General features: G+C 48.1%; 1 protein-coding gene across 1 annotated transcript in view; it reads right to left on the reverse strand.

Annotated features, from left to right (window-relative positions):
• Positions 1-6961: 6961 nt before the first annotated feature.
• Positions 6962-16549, reverse strand: part of ST8SIA6 (ST8 alpha-N-acetyl-neuraminide alpha-2,8-sialyltransferase 6) — a 104267-nt gene continuing 94679 nt past the window's right edge. Inside the window, 4 exon segments of the mRNA XM_037837381.1 lie at positions 6962-8319; positions 9543-9635; positions 12017-12129; positions 16301-16445. Of these exon segments, the coding sequence (XP_037693309.1) occupies positions 7806-8319; positions 9543-9635; positions 12017-12129; positions 16301-16445 (865 nt within the window). The 3' untranslated portion in view covers positions 6962-7805.

Genomic DNA, 16549 nt, shown 5'->3' on the forward strand with positions numbered 1-16549 from the left:
GAGCTGTTGAAGCTCAGTGATAGTGACCCGGTCCGGTATGTCCAGCTGAGGAGCGGACGGAGCAATGGTTTTATCAATACTAAATCCTAAGAAGGCTAATGGTGGCACAATTTGAACTTTATCGGGTTGAATCGTAAGGCCGAGGTCAGCTAAATTAGTGGTGAGGTCTTTAAGGAGTAGAGGAAGTGCCTCGGCGTCCTCAGAGGCCACCAGGATGTCATCCATGTAATGGATGAGCATGGCCCGCTTTCGCAGGGGGGCCACTGCGTGATTAACATACATTTGGCAGATGGCCGGACTGTTACGCATCCCTTGAGGGAGGACTTTCCATTGATACCTGCTAGCCGCGCCCGCGTGATTGGGGACAGGAACTGTAAAGGCGAAGCGCGGGCGGTCTTGCTCATGTAGCGGAATGGAAAAGAAACAGTCTTTGATGTCAATAGTGGCTACATGATAATGGGCCGGGATAGCCACCGGATGGGGGAGGCCAGGCTGCGGGGAACCCATGGGAAGAATATGCTTATTGATTTCCCGCAGATCATTGAGGAGCCTAAATTTCCCTGTGGCCTTTTTATGAATAACAAACACTGGCGAATTGTAAGGACTAGTAGAAGGCTCTATGTGGCCAGCGTCCAATTGTTCTTGTACGAGGGCTTGGAGTACTACCAATTTATGCGTGGGAAGGGGCCACTGCTCCACCCATATAGGTTCCTCAGTATCCCACTGCAGAGGAACGGGCGTTGGAGGTGTTAAACGAGCAGTGGCGCACATTATTGGGGGGGCTGCGCGGTAAGCACTGCCCCAAAAGCGGCAAGGATATCACGGCCCCATAAAATTTGGTCTATGGTGTGCAGAAATAACGGGCGGAAGGTGCCTGAGTGGCCCTCTTCATCTTCCCACTTAATGGGTCTCATGGCTTGAAGAGAAGTAGAGGTACCGGTGGCTCCCACTACCGAGGGACCATCAAGAACCATGCACATGGTGGCATACTGAGCGGGCATGCAAGAGATTTCTGCCCCTGAATCGAGCGTGCCTGTGTACCATTGCCCTTCTATTCTTAACTTACGAGTAGGTTTTTCTGGAGTGATGGGGACTGTCCAGAGAAGCGTTTTATTGTTGGAGCATTGGTTAGTTTTATTGGAACCGGCCGGCATGCTGCCTCTTAGGGGCGGGGCTGAGGCTTGCCCCGCTTGGAGTTTAAAGCTTGCCCAGTGCTTTGGTGTTGACTACCGCCAGGGCACCAGGGATAGCAGAATTTTTTTAAATCTTTCTCGTTAAGGTCTCTGTGGCTGTTTTTGCAATCGCGCGCCCAGTGATAACCACGTTGGCAACGCGGACATGGAGTGGAAGGGGGGCGCCCATTGCGCTGCATGTGAGGCGGGCGTTTGACCTCCGCATTGGGGCACTCTCGGGCAAAATGACCGCTCTGCCCGCACTTAAAGCAACCGGTGGTGGCGGCTAAGGCAGCAGTGACAGCACCAGAGACAGCTTGGGCTAGGGACGCAGCAGCTGGGTCAAAGGCGCTGCAGGCGAGAACCCAGTCATTAAGTGTTTTTTCCCGCAAGGGGAGAATGGCTTGCTTACAGGGGGGGTTAGCCCCTTCTAGAATGAGTTCACGGGTGAGAGCTAGCTGGGCTTGAGGGTTGGTTACTTTCTAGCACAGGCTTCTTCAACCCTGGAAACAAAGGTGGCGAAAGGTTCGTTTGGCTCCTGGAGGAGCTTGGTAAAGTTGTCAGGTCGACGGGCAGAGCAGTTGGCAAACGCGCGTAAGGCGATGCCTCTGAGGACAGTCCAGAAGGCAGCAGGGGCATTAATATAAGCAGACGCATTTAGAAACGCTCCAGTGCCCAAATAGGCTTCGGGGGGATGATAGACTCCAATGGCTGCATCTTGCTCACTTTGCTTAGCTGCTTCTGCCTGGAAGTGAGCACGCCAGTCAACAAACTGACCGGGGTTAAAAATTGAACGGGCAAGCGAGGCCCAGTCTTGGGGGATGCAATAGTTCATGGCGAGATCCTGTAGTATTTGGGAAGCATATGGGCTACCTAACCCGTCCTCCTTGACGGCCTTGCGAAGCTGCTTGATAGTATCTAAGTCAATGGGATACCAGTCATGCGGCCTCTGTGGGGTGGGGGCAAGGTTAAGAGGAAAACAGCGAAAAGCACGAGAGAAAGGAGGACACGCTTGCAGAGGACTTGGCGCGGGAGTGGGGGTAGGGGGAGCGTTGCCCCAAGGATTGCCTTGAGGTGCAGAAGGCAGCCAGGGGTTGTTAGTTGGCAGGGTGGAAGGAGCGGCGGCAGCTGCCGGTAGCGGCTCCGAGGGGGAGCTCGCCGGAGGGAGAGGCGGGAGTGGGAGGCCCCAAGCGTCGCAAGATGGCGGCGCGGTAGGCGTGGCTAAGACACAAGATGGTGGATCAGCCCCGCCCTGTGAAAGGGTGGGGCCCAAGGCATAAGATGGTGGACTAGCTCCGCCCTGTGAAAGGGCGGGGTAAAGCGCATGCGGTTTCCGGTCCAGCTTAGGGCTGATGTCATCGCCGGAGCATTTCCTCCCCTCGATGGAAGAAGAAGGAGGAAGTTCGCCATCTTGGCGTGGCGCAGTGTTATTTTGCTTTTTGGGAGTCACCTCGAGCGCGTTGTTAATCTGCTCGACTAAGGACTCCGTGTCCGAGTCATGATTTGAATTAGTATCACTATCTGAGTCTGTTGGCTGGGATGATAGGGCCTCTTTGGATTTAACGGGGCCTCTATCAGGGGGGAGGGAGCCTTGAAGGCAGGAGCGGATGGTTATCAAGGTGGGGAGCAAGCCGGGAGGGAAACGCTTGCTCTCATGTTCCATGGCATTAGTGACTCGATCAATAAGGCGATCATAAGTAACAGGGTCCCAAAGATGACAAGTGGTGAGCCATGGGTTAAAGGGCAGCAGGAGATCCCAGTATATCTGCAGCTGCCGGACAGACACTTTACAGCGATGCGTATCTAGGAGACCCGCTAGAGCACGAACTTGAGGTGCCTGACATGTAGATATACGATTACCCATAGCTGAGGGGAGAGGAGGGGGAGTTGTTCCCGAGCCGGGCCGGCCGGCTGGCAGGGAGGAGAAGGAGGAGTAGTTTACTGAGCAGAGAGAATGAGATAAACTGTGGCTGCAAGGCCGAAGGAGACGGCGAGAGCGGAAAGCAGGACCCTTTGGCAACGAGAGCAGTCAGGGGGGGCAGTTGCAAAGAGGCACACGGCACCAAATGAGGAAATAAAGATACAAAGAACTACAGCAAAGTAATGGAGGGGAAGAGGGAGAGTGTTAGGAGGAACGGGGGGTCATAGAAGTGCGCATACAAGAGGACGAAGAGAGCGTGGGGGAAGGGAGGAGTTCCTACTGGATGAAGAGAGCGTGGGGGAAGGGAGGAGCGGCTTCGGAGCAAGGAACCTCACACGGCTCCGGAAGCGGCGAAGGAGAGGCGGCCCTACCTTGCAGGCGAGGAAATGGGAAGCTGGAGAGGCGTCCGGGCGAGCGAGTGACCTGCCAAACTGTCGTGTGGAGACGTTCCTCACACGGGGCACCAGTTGCGGTCGGGGTTACTGCTTCTAGGGGGAGTGGCGGCCGGTAGCCGAGCCCTCAGCTCTCGGGGCTGCTTAAAGGGTACCGGCGGCGGGGGCTCTTTCCCGGAGGCGAGGGCGAGGCGGAGGACGTTGGCCAGGGTCCTCGGCGAGAGGCGTGCAAGGAGGGCGGCGATAAGGACAAAAACACTCTTCATCCAGTAGGGGTATGCGCCAAAGAGATTTATTCAGGGGTGATTACAGGTTATATAGGCTGGTAAGAGGGGCAGGGCTGGAAAGGAGGTGAAGTAGCCTAAAATGGCAATATTGAAGGGAGAGGGGCTAGGATTGGTTCTGAGAGGATTCAGGAGCCGTTGCAGCGGGCGGGGGTTGTTCTGGCCACGGTGCATGCGCGCTGGCGGTGGCAGGAGTGGCCTTGGCACCAGGGAGCGAGTGGGTAAGATAAGGAAGTGGGGAAAGGACAGTTGGGAGAAAGGCGGTTTCCTCCGGCAAGCCTCCCCTGCCAGTGGCATTTTGGGTGAGGAAAAGGGAGCTGCCTTGACCTCGCTCCTCAGGCTCGGGGGGGCTGCAGAGGGCACTCACGCCCGTACCTACTACCCTCCCCAGGGGGTGATCAGGTCCCCTGGCCCAGGCCTGGCAAGCCGAGGTACAAGCTCAGTCCCCGCAGTCTCATATGTTTTCCTCTATTAGATTTGTAGTTTTACCTTTTAATCCACTTTTCCTCTATCTGGAGTCCAACTCCCCAGACGGTATGATGTGGGGATTCGTTTTTCTCCACATGATGAGTGGGTGCTCCAACAGCGGCTTCTACAGAGCGTGTCCTTTCCCCATCACACAGTGTGCGTCTTTATCCTGCACCGCGCGTGTTTCTTTTCATGAAAAGAAGATGCTCCTGGAAGGGTCGTGGCCACAACGAGAGGGCAGGAGAGCTAGGCCTCCACTCCTCCCACCCCCCCAGGGGGCACCCGCCTTCCGGCCCCGGGAAACTGGAAACCCTGAACCGCCCAGCGATGCAGAGACTGCGGCCGGTGATTCAGTCAAGTGCAGAGGACGCGGTGGACTACCCGGGCCACGTGCCTCTGCGTCTGACGCGAATTCCTGCAGCACCTTTAGCCGCTCGTGCCGGAACAAGGCATTTCCGTGTCATGCTGCGTAACAAAATGCTTGGATGTTTTAACTATATATGTATTGTGTCGTGTCTATACATATGTGGCAGCTATTTAGGATGTTTGTCAATCTGTTATCCAAAAAATTTTCCAAGTTTTCCAAACTTCCTGAAATTCATGTAATGATTCAGGGCACTTGATACGACGTAGAATGTAACTGGTAAATTTTTGGTAACCAAGGAAAAATCTAGCCAAAAAACAGGCCTGATTCACAACTAATTCAGTATTTGGTACATGGAAAGTCCTCAAAAAATGTCACTGACTGATAGGCTGAGAGCCCACATATTTTCTGGGTGGGAATTTGTATGCAGAGGGAAATTGTCTTTCATGGAAGTCATAATTGATTTTTCTTTGTCCTTCATTAAGAGGAAAAAAATCACCAGAGACTTCAAGGACTATAGTGCAAAATCTAGCCACCCACAGGGCCACAAGCTTCAAGAAACACCTGGAGCTTATTTCAGAATCTCGTCGTTCAGTTTCGACCTTGCCCAGGGACGTGAGCCACCCGCCAGGGCTTCCCCCGGACACAGCTACGTGCGTATTGGGAGCCGGAGTCCAAACTAGAGGATGTGCACGGGCCATTTCATTCCCAGGCCCAGGATACGTGTGCATCCAGGGGCCATCGGACATACCATCTCAGCACTCCGAGAGCGCCACGGCCAGACGTGTCAGCTACAAAGCTACAAGGCGGAGCTCCCAACATTTTCTTTCGTTTCAGTCTTGGTTAAAAATTTGTGACAATTCACCATCCCAGGACAAAAATGATTGTGATTTCTGTTCTACAATTTAAATGGCTGGTATGCTGTATAATCGAAGTTCATGTTGTATCATATTTTAGAACATTGTAAAAATTTTCTGTTTGGGAACAAAGGGACATTATCAGCCCCACACATGGAACATCTAGGGGGCCGTGCTCCACCTGTAGAACAGGTGCCCTCAGCCCCTTTACTTCTCCACATACAACCAGCTGCACTCGGGGGAGCTCAGGGGCCCCAAAGGATAGCAGAGAACCCAGCTACAGGCCCCCCGGGAAACAGCCATTCCCGAATAAAGCAATTACAGGTGTTGTATGGGAAAAACTTCAGGAAGCTCCAGTGTTCCAATTATAGGTAATTTTTATTTGAATAACATATAGTTCACCTCCATATTGAATATTTGATTATTTATTTCCTATGTTCTATATTTTTGTTCATCATATTTTTGCCCAATATCATAAAAAAGAAAAGTTTGTTTCTACTTGCCATAACGCATTTTGACGGAAACATTTTATCAACTATAAAATGCTAGAGTGTGCTGATCTATTTTTAATAATCCATTGCTAGCAATGTGATTATCAATACAGCTAACAGCTTATTTGAAACTAATCAAATCCATTGTGTAAAATAGAAAATAACCACCTATTCACCACATCAGAAAGAAAGATAATAAATAAAACAGACTTCATGTAGTAGAAAGTAACTTTCCTTTTGGAAAATATTTATAAATGACCTTTTTAGCAATTTATGAAGATATAGGTTTCAGTTGCTATAAAAGAAACAATTAAAATATGAACTAAAAATAACATCACAAATGTCAACTACAATTAAAGTTGTGCTTTATCAAAGTGAACGAGTTAGAGCAGCACGTTCTCAAGAGTGAACGTTCAGAAAAACATAATGCTCCGGCTGAGGTAAGAACTGACAAACGGTGCCTAGAATTGTTTCGATGTGCTGACCCGTCGGCTCCACTCCTACTTCTAGTCTTGGGGTGGCACAATGGTGAGCCGGAGGGCCTGCCCGCAGTTATGTCCTCGAGCCCATAAGCCCTTCGGCAGATTTGGGGCGTCCTGCGGGAACGGGGACTTCGTGGTGTGAAGGAGATGTTGGAAGTGCTGGGGCCCGGTATCGACTCGTGCTTTATTTCTATTGATGTCTAGATTATCAGCTTTCTCTCTCAGGTAGACACTCACCTCTGCTGGCGTGTTTCCCCCCGACAGCCTCCCCAGGAACGCAGCCGGGCTGGGATCACTCCCAGGGCACGTGGCCCCCAAACGCGGCCCCCGGTCTCACAGGGCAGTTTTGGAGCAAAGGCCACCACCGACCTTGAAACACCCTTGTCTCGATGGATCTGAACCCAGGGTCGTTTTTCCCGTATCATATGCCCTCTCCTGGATTCTTCTCACTTTCTAGGTTCAGTTAGGAGGTCTCCCCTTCTCTGAGGCACCCCAGGCTTTGCCACTGCAGCAGGCTTAGCCTCCCCTGCTCTGCTGTCTGCACCTCGTCATCCACAACGTTGTGATCACAACCCCTGTCACGCGTGTCACGTTAGTGACGTCCACACCTGCTTCCTCTCGCGGACTCGGTGAGGGCTCGTCCTCGTGAGTCCCTCTCAGAGCCTGGCGGGGGCTGCCGTGGGGCTGCCGTGGGGTGCTGCTCGGCCTTATGCTTTAGAGCAAATTGAAGGGGTGACCCCCCTGACAGGACAGCAGGCGAGAAAGCCTGGGCATGGCAGCTACGCACGTCCTTGAAGTAGACTCTGCCAGTGGGAGAAGAGAAGGTTTAAGGGTGAGGCAGGGAGTCAGTACAAAATTAGAGTGGTGAAAAAAATATAGATAAAGGGGAAAGAAATGGTCCACATCCCACCAACAGGAAACAGTTTCTTGCTTAAGTATAGAACTTTCCTGTGTGCACTCTTTAACAGGGCAAGAAAAATGGGCAGTATGTTACTGAAAACAGAGAGGCCCACCAGAGAAAAACCCCAGTCCTGATGGGCAATTCAACGATCTCTTCAGAAAGGGTCTCTGGACGGTGCCTTTTGGCGTCAGCCTGGCAAGTGTGGAAATGTCTCTTATCAACATTAACAAGAAAATATCCACCGAGTCCCTACCTCATGCCAACCTCTCTCCTCTGTGTCTCCATGGATGGTCGTATTTTACTTCTATGTGTTAGATCAAATGGTCCCCGTGTTACAGGGAAGGGAACCGAAGATACCACAATTGAATCACGCTCAGAGGTTGCAGACTTGGAGGGTGAGCTTTGGTCAAACCAAGGCTCGGAGCACTTCCTACTGCACCCCAGGACCTCAGCCTCTGTGTTTGTAAACAGTGCTACAATCTCCCCGTATTCACATTACCCCCGTCCCGAGACCCCGTTCGGGCAACGCCACATTTGCTGAACTGCACCCTGAGGATGCCCTTCACGTGGAGCTGGAGAATTTGGAGGAACTCCTGGGGCATGGCGTGGAAGCCGCGCTTGGGCGGCTGGTTGTCGTAGTAGTGGTGGCTGACGGGCGCGTTCCCCACCGTCTTCGAGAAGGGCCAGAACCCGTACACGCGCACGTGCTCACACAGCTCCACGGCCACGCTGGCCACCATCAGGCCCGAGGACAGGCGGTACGCCACCACGCCCCGCGTCCTCCAGAAGAGGGCCAGGCGCCTCAGGTACGCGGGGTGGAAAAACAGAACCTGCTGCCTCGCGTTCGAGCTCCTCAGAGTGTGGAAGACTTTAAAAGAGGTCCCCGTGTTGGCCCTGAAGGAGAAAGCCGGCAGGAGGAGGAAGGTGTCTCCATACGTGGCGATGTCCTCCAGGAAGGCTGCCCTCTTCTCCTCTAAGTTCCCGTATCTGCCAAATTAAACAACAGCAACAATAATAAACCCGACGACGATCAAAGTGGCAGTTGAGTCACATGAGGCTGGATTTGCCAGGGAGCCACTGATATCCCTGTACATAAAAGAGACAAACGGTGGTTTCAGGGAAAATGCAGTCGAGCAGCAGGCTCCAGTGTCTTGAGCTGGGTCCTCATCCTCTCGCTGCACCTGCACATTCAGTTTCTACTGTTTTAGGGCTTCACCCTTGGCACACGGACATTCCTTACACGGTTTTGTCTTCCAACTCAGTAATTTTTTCTAAGGTTTCTTTTTTGGTGCTGAAGCACCTTCCAAATTTATAATGATGAAATATTTTCTCAAACATAGCATACTCTTAAAATAGCTATAGACATTTTTAAGAATTCAATGGGCTGTATCTTTGTAATTTGTGCCCCATTTGTATATATGCTATAATAAAATAAAGTATTTTCAGTAAACCTAAAATATATTATATAAAAAAACAGATGTAGTTTAAATTCCTCCATGCATTGTGATATCCTTATATATGTGATTTAAATGATATCTTACTAAATATACTTATGTATCTGAAAATTGCGTGTTTAGAAACCAAGTTTTGGGGAGGCAGATAAAGTATTTTATTTTCTCTCAAGAGATACTAGAACTATTTGAGGAGCTTAGTTGATTCATAATGATTATTAGTCACTTTTTATGCAAACAATGGAGTAAAACTATGTATGGAATTTTCATTAACGAACAAACATTTTCTAGCAGTTACACATGAGAACCTAAAACACTGTAATTATTTTTTTTGTAATAAATTATCCAAAATGAAAACTGCATTTTGCAGGATCTTCTAGGGCTAACTCTCAGAAGCTTATAAAAAGATGTTGTTTTTCTGTTTTTTATTTTTTTAAAAAAGGGCCACCAATGATAAAACTGAATGAAAATTGGCAAAAAGTAACTTCTCCATTGTTGAAACAAAGAAGAGAGAAATAAGGTCTCATTTGATTTCCCACATTTAGCTCTTGCCATTAGAAGTGCAGCTGATTCACACATGACATGAAGCACAACTCCTGTGGAGGCAGCGATCACAGACGCATCCTTGTCCACTTTCCCAAAGGCCCCTACAGGCGTGTTGCACGGCCTCTTGGGACCGAGATTCGCACTCACACCAAGAGTCATGGAAACAAATGTGAGCAGGTGCACCTGAGGGTCACATGACCCGCAGGTACTTACCTGAGTGAGATGATGCTGGGGTTTACAGTCACCAGATTCGTCTTGCTGCCAACATCTTTACTGACATTTCCGGTCGTCGGGGGCAGGTTACACCTGAAATTTGGAAGTGAAACTATTTTCAAAACACAACTTGTAAAAAAAAAATGGTGTAAACACTCACACACACAATTGCTGTCCTTATATTGGAGAAAGTCATTGCTCAGAATCCATCTGATTTATATTTAAAACTATTTAATAAGTACTGAACTCTTAGTTGACATTCCAATGTAGCATAAAATACACAAATTTGATAAATACTTTCAATATCAGTGATGACTTTAATAAATATTAAAACCAGGAATGACAATTACACCTTGCCGAGCTTTTGAAGAGTTTGCAATCTTTTATTAAAATGATTGTTTTTACATTGATTGTATTCCTGCAGTGGTACCACAGTAATTTACAGATGAAAAACATAGAAGCAAATATTGTAACAAAGGTTACAAAGTCTTCCTGAAGCAAAGACTGTCTACAAAAACCAAAATCTCCTGATTCTCACATGGATATTTTTTCCACCAAATCATGCTGCTAATAAACAAAGCCTTAATATTCTTACAGTGATGCTTTCATATTGATGTTCTCATTCTCCTTTGAGGACTAATTTGCTTTTAAATTGGAAATCAAATGAAGAATTATAACTTTTAATAATTTTATTCCCATCACAAGAAAGGAAAAGTCAGTTCTGACTCCCTAAGTGTCATTTATGGAATTTCGAGTAGACCGTTTCTTTAAAGCTGTCCAGTACATAAAAAGAGAGCAGGTCCGACTGCTTCTGTAGGAAAGGCAGCTTAAGTTGCCATGTTCTGCAAAAAGACTGAGGTTAAAGCATTCTACCCCAGGCTTTCTGAAACATGCAACCAGTGGAACAGGTACGTCCCCCACAGATATAAAAGACATCTCTGAATACCATGAAACATGGTACCTTTGGAAAAATAAATACTAATCACAGACACCGAGTCACAGAAATGGCCTGATTAGTAGGCCTCCAGGAACAAATCCACTTTCTAGAACAGTCTAGACTCAAGGGTGATTATTGATCAGGTATTATAGGGGCGTTCTGGGGAAACACTGGGTGTTGCACACACGCAGCGGCAGAGGGACCCCATTCCTTGTGTAGTTGAGTGCCTCACACACTCAGTTCACGGCTCCCAGCCTTTTGAAATGAAAAAAGTTATAATTAATAACTTCCAGATTATTTTATAAACTCTCAACATGCATCTCCAAAAATAAGTACCAGCTTAAATATTAAACGCATGTCAGTGCTTTTCAGTTTGGATTGCTAACTTCAAAAGGAATTCTCTCTATATTCAGAAAAATACCTGGCAACAGCAAATGTAGATTCTAGAAGCATAAGCATTTATTTTAAACTTACAAATTAATGGCTGCCCAGATGTTTATTAGTTTTTAAACCTAAGCGTATTGTATTTCCAATTTTTGCCCTAAAATAAAATGAGTGTTAGGCGTAATATTCATCAGAGATGTTTTAGAAATTTTAAGTCTATAGAAAGTCTTTTATAAGATTTATTTATCTGCATTATGGCTTTTTCATTCAGATATCGGCCATTTAAATGTTAATCATGAAGACAACATTCAATAGCTGTTGGCTGATTGTTGTTCTCTTGTCACCTTCAGGGTGAAATTTTGAAACAAGAGTGAAGTGAGGGGAGAGCTAGTCATTGAAAATCTTGTTTCTTTCTAATTTGCCAACAGGGAAGCATTAAATGGAGAGCGATCAAAGGATCTCCCTAGAGGATGAAATCAGGGCTCCTAAAGCAGGAAGAAACTGATTCTGCTCACTCTTCAAAAAGGTTCCTTTCGATGGACGCCCCCTCAGACGGACGCGGCCTTCCCCCCACATTCCGGGATAGGAGGCGCGCGAGGCCGGCTCACTCGCAGGGGCACACGCACGGAGCACGGCTGCCTCCGGGTTTCCAAGCTATTGAATATTTCTATTGAGATAGAAAGTTTTAAAGGATTAGAATTTGGAAGCTGCCCAAATTTTCTTAGTTTTGAGCCAGATATGGCTGTAAAATGCCTAGATCAGCATTTTCCCAAGTATTATCTGGGAACAAAACTTCCTAGAAACAGTCTGTAGAAAGCAATGTTTCCTGGTCAGGCGGGCCCAGCAGACAGCTCAGTAGGTGCTCCCAGGGCATTCCGAAGGCCCTGACAAGTCCTGCAGCGCAGACCCCTCTTCCAGCCCCTTCCCCGGAGTTTCCTGAGGGTGTTTGGCCATCACATGTTTTTCTCTTGCTGGCGTAAACATTCCGAGGAACTTAATGCTCCACTCCACACATTGGGAAAGGGCTCCCCAACAATTTATACGTTTGAGCGACACAGCCTAAAAGTCAGCATTTACGTGGGCAACTTTACACTGTGCCTTTAAAACACCAAACTGACCTTGTGCCCCCGGGCAGCGAGGCGACGGGGCTTACCTGAAGACGAAGTCCGACTGGTCAATCTCGGCCCCGCAGAGCGACTTGTTCAGAATGCCGCCGTTCCCCACCACCGCACAGCGGCCGAGGGGGCGGTCCCCGAACGGCTGGGCCTGCGGGAGAGGGGGGCACGTTACCCCAACAGCGCCAGGGCTCGTGCCGCAGCTGAGCCTCCGCGCACCAAGGAGAGGAGAGAGGACGAGCAGAAGGGGCAGCAGGTGGCACGGCCTGCGGCCAACTCACCGTGACTCGGTAAATGAATCGTCCCGTAAACCTAAGCTCCGTGCTCTTGAGAGGAGTATACATCATATACCATGAAACACAAGGCAAAGTACAATATATTTGTATATATGATATAATTTTACACGTTCTGCATCATATAATTAAGTAAATAAAATGAAAATGGCAAAACTCCACGCCGTGTCTTTCCAACAAACAGGAGTTTTCAGTGAAAAAGAAAATAAGAAAATTAGAAAGCAGCAGGAATCCTCTGATTTCACAGGGGTTTTCTGTGTTCCTTAGACAGCTGAGAACTGTCGGTTTCCTCGGGCTCAGGAATTCAGATTCACGCCTCCTTCTCTGCAAATGGCCCCGGTGCCTGGGCACGCCCAGCAGCTCCATGCGAAGGTATTTCAGATGGACTCCCAAGGCCGACGTCTTCTTCATCGTCCTAGGACCCCACCTGCCCACCCTCAAAGGCCTCCCGCAGCTTTTCGGTTTCCCTTGTGGTTGCGCCCCCGGAGGATGGGGCCCAGCGCCCACCCTCGGGCTGGTGTCACGGCCCCACGGCTCCTCCCTGTCCCCACGGACAGAGCGCGCCCACCACTGCGCCCTCGGCTTCCCCTCCAGGCCCGCAGAGGCCGTGGGCTCAGTGGGGCTCCCGTGGCCAGTGGCCGCCCTGGGGCAGCCCCGGAGCGGGTGGTGATGGCGGGGGACGCCCAGGGAGCTGGCGAGGTGGCTGCTGAACCACTGGTGGCTTGAAATCCACCCCGGCAGGAGGCGCCACCAATTGGGGGCCCCCCACCCCAAGAAAAGCCGGTCACCAGCACCACTGGCAGCAGCCCGGGGCTGAGGGGGCCTGAGCGTCCTGGCCTGGGGCACAGCCTGAGGGTCACAGACCCCTGACCCTGCAGACCCCTCTGCTCCCGACGCTGGCTCCGAGGGCTGCTTCCTCCTTCCAGATCTGCACGTTTATTTGTTCTCGGAAGTTAAAAGCTGTGTAGAGCTTATTAGGGGAGAGGCCCGGCTCCGAGTGCGTAACTCATTAACACACTCGGTCCACATTTTTCAGTGACAGCTGGAGCGTGGCAGAGCTGGGGTGTGAGCTGCCCCGAGCCCGTGCTCCGTCCCACGGTACCGGCCACAGCTTATCACCGGGCAGTGGATGGGGCGTCCACTGCAATGTGCCTTGTCCCTCCTTGTGTCCCCAATGCCTCGCAGAGCACCTGTCTCTTTTTTTCCTTTTTACTGTTTCTCCCATAGAGACGTTTTAATGCAATTTTATTGAGATATATTCACATACCAGATAATCATCCAAAGTGTACAATCAATGGCTCTCAGTATCATTATACAATTGTGCATTCATCATTATAATCGATTTTTGAACATTTTCATTACTCCAAAAAAAAAAAGAAAAAGAAAAAGAATACTCCAAACATCCTTTACACCTTATACCTCTCTATTATTTATTTATTTTTTTTGTCTTCATTTGCTTACTCATCCGTCCATACACTGGATAAAGGGAGTGGGAGACACAAGGTTTTCACAATCACACTGTCACAACATATAAGCCATATCGTTATATGATAGTCTTCAAGAATCAAGGCTCCTGGGTTGCAGATCAACAGTTCCAAGTATTTCCTTCTAGCTATTCTAATACACTAAAAACTAAAAAGGGATGTCTTTATATTGCATAAGAATAACCTCCAGAATGACCTCTCGACTCCATTTGAAATCTCTCAGCCCCTGAAACTTCATTTTATTCCACTCCATTTCCCCCTTTTGGTCAGGAAGGCTTTCTCAAGCCTGTGATGCTGGGTCCAGGCTCATCCCCGGGAGCCATGTCCCACATTGCCAGGGAGATTTACACCCCTGGGAGTCACATCCCATGTAGTGGGGAGGGCAGTGTGTCCACCTGCCGAGTTGCAAAGCACCTGCCTCTTGAATGAACGGTCCAATACCTCAGCCTATTATATGTCCCAAACTTCTAGCTCAAATGTCTTCAGACAGCATTTGCTAAAAAGTACTTACAATAAATTCTGAATTTTATAGATAAGGAAGAATGCAAAAATGCAAATGTGTTCTTTATGGTACAGTAGAAAAGATTACTGAGGGAAACATATCTCAAATTAAGCACTCAAAATAATGAAGACTTCTCTCTGGTTTCTTGGTTCACTGGGAAAACACATCCACATGCTCTAGCATCTCAACCGTCGCTGAATTAAACCTTCTAAGAAAGCGCAAGTGTGCAGGGTTCAACTGCCGGCTCACTGCTCTCTCTGGATGAAAATCAACATCGTCATTTTCCTCCTCAAGTCACTTAGCAACATTTTTGAAGGAAGGACTTTTAAAAATCAGTGTAAATTTGAGAAGTGGCTGCAGCTGTTAATCACATACAGTTTTCGAGTGTGCTGTATTCCTTTCAAGGGACCAAACACCTGCTACTCCTCCATTTAGGCTGGCCCAAAGCAAGGCAAACCGAGCAGAACCTCCGAACGCCCCTTACCCCTGGCTCCTGTGAGGCCCCGGGCAGGGGCTAAACGTGCTTCCCAGGAGCCTGCTGATTAAGGTCGATTGATGCGTCACAAGCACACTTTTTAGATGCTTTGTGAATTATTTTCTGTTCCCCTTGCTTCCACAACATGTTCACTATTGTTTTCTCTCCTGTGTTCTTTTCCTTTTTCATTCATTCTCAGCAAATTATTCCACCTCTACATCATTTGTCATATAAAAATATATTGGAACAACTTACAAGACCAACAGTAAATTAGTTGAAGGAAATCAAAGGTCCAAGAAAAGGGAATTAAATTGTAAGAATCTAATATCCTGCTGTTGGTCAACTGCATTATGAAGTGACTCCATTTCTGTAGAAAATACTTAAACGTGCATGAAAAAGGACCTGGAGTACATCTCAAAAGTGCTAACATAGGCTTTCCCTGAAGGGAGGGGACAGTATGCCTCACTATTGTTTTCTTCTGATTAAATTGCCCTTTTTAATGACAAGAATCCATTTATTTTTTTAACAAAATATACAAATGAAACAAAATGGTTGAAAACCTGTGGTTGGATAAATTTTTCCATATGATTTTTCTAGTTTCTTTTAAGTCAACACCTTCTTATTTATGTATTTTTCATTTTTTTCATACAAAATGTAATTAAATGCTATTTTTGATTGTTCTGACTAATCAATCACTGATGAATATTTAAATTTTTCCAACTTCTTCATTTTACTAGTATGGCATGGCAGAATCACTGGCTAAAACTGACCTAAAAGGAAGAAAAATAATTAAATACTTAAAAATTCTAAAATTTAGACCTAAAGCATGCAAAGCACTCGATGCTCCCAAACCACCAGTACCTGAGAAGCCAAAAGTGGGGATTAAATTATTCCTTTTCAAACAAATCATCCTTCATCTGGCTCCTCGTTGACTAAATTGACTTGACCATATTGACTGACCAAATTGTTTTTGATCAAATCATGAAAAGATGCCTGAGATTTTATGCTCACGAGCACCAGGGCACATTTTGTGACAGATTTCCCCCTAATTTGGCTTTGTATGAAGGGTTACATTTTTCCTTATAGTGGCAAACATCCTTACACCAGACCATGCACTTGCTTCTTCATTTAACAAACACGTACCAAGTGCACATGTGCCCCAGAATGTTCCAGAAGCTTGGGCTACACTGGTGAAAACACCAGACAAAACCCCTGTCTTACGGAGGTGGCACTTATTCTCCACAAATGCCACAGATTAGACACATAATGCTACGGTCCTTTGTGAAGGAATTGATTAGGTCACCAAAACTGACAAGTGGGAGAATCCTCTTTCAGGGGAGGGGGCTTGTCCTCTACACCAGCCCCCCAGGTCACAACACAGAAATCCCTTCCCTGCAGAGAGAGGACAGCCCATGGCCCACTGCACATGCTTCAGGCAACAGAGCAGCCAGGCATCTTGAGTAACTAATTACCTGGTTGTTACATTGTAGCTCAAGCGCACTGTTACCTTGTAACCTCAAGCGCAGCAAGCCCTGGGGTGGAGAGGGAGGGCCTAGTGCCCCACTCACCACGGGCAGCATGCCGAAGATGCTCTCTCCTATCTGGATGCCCTTCCTCCTTTCCACTTCGTAGCTCAGGTTCGTCCCAACTGGAGTGTTGTTTTGGGAAACGACCGAGTTTTGAACAGCACCGCAACAGGAAGCCAGCTGTGCCCTGCAGAAGCCAGAAACAGAGGCAACCGTGGATGTGGGCAAGGAGGTTTCTGCCACAGCGACATTCAGAAGCAAGAGAAACCACTCAAAGATGACGTTTTCACC

The sequence above is a fragment of the Choloepus didactylus genome, chromosome 5, assembly GCF_015220235.1.
Source record: "Choloepus didactylus isolate mChoDid1 chromosome 5, mChoDid1.pri, whole genome shotgun sequence".
Taxonomy (NCBI): domain Eukaryota; kingdom Metazoa; phylum Chordata; class Mammalia; order Pilosa; family Megalonychidae; genus Choloepus; species Choloepus didactylus.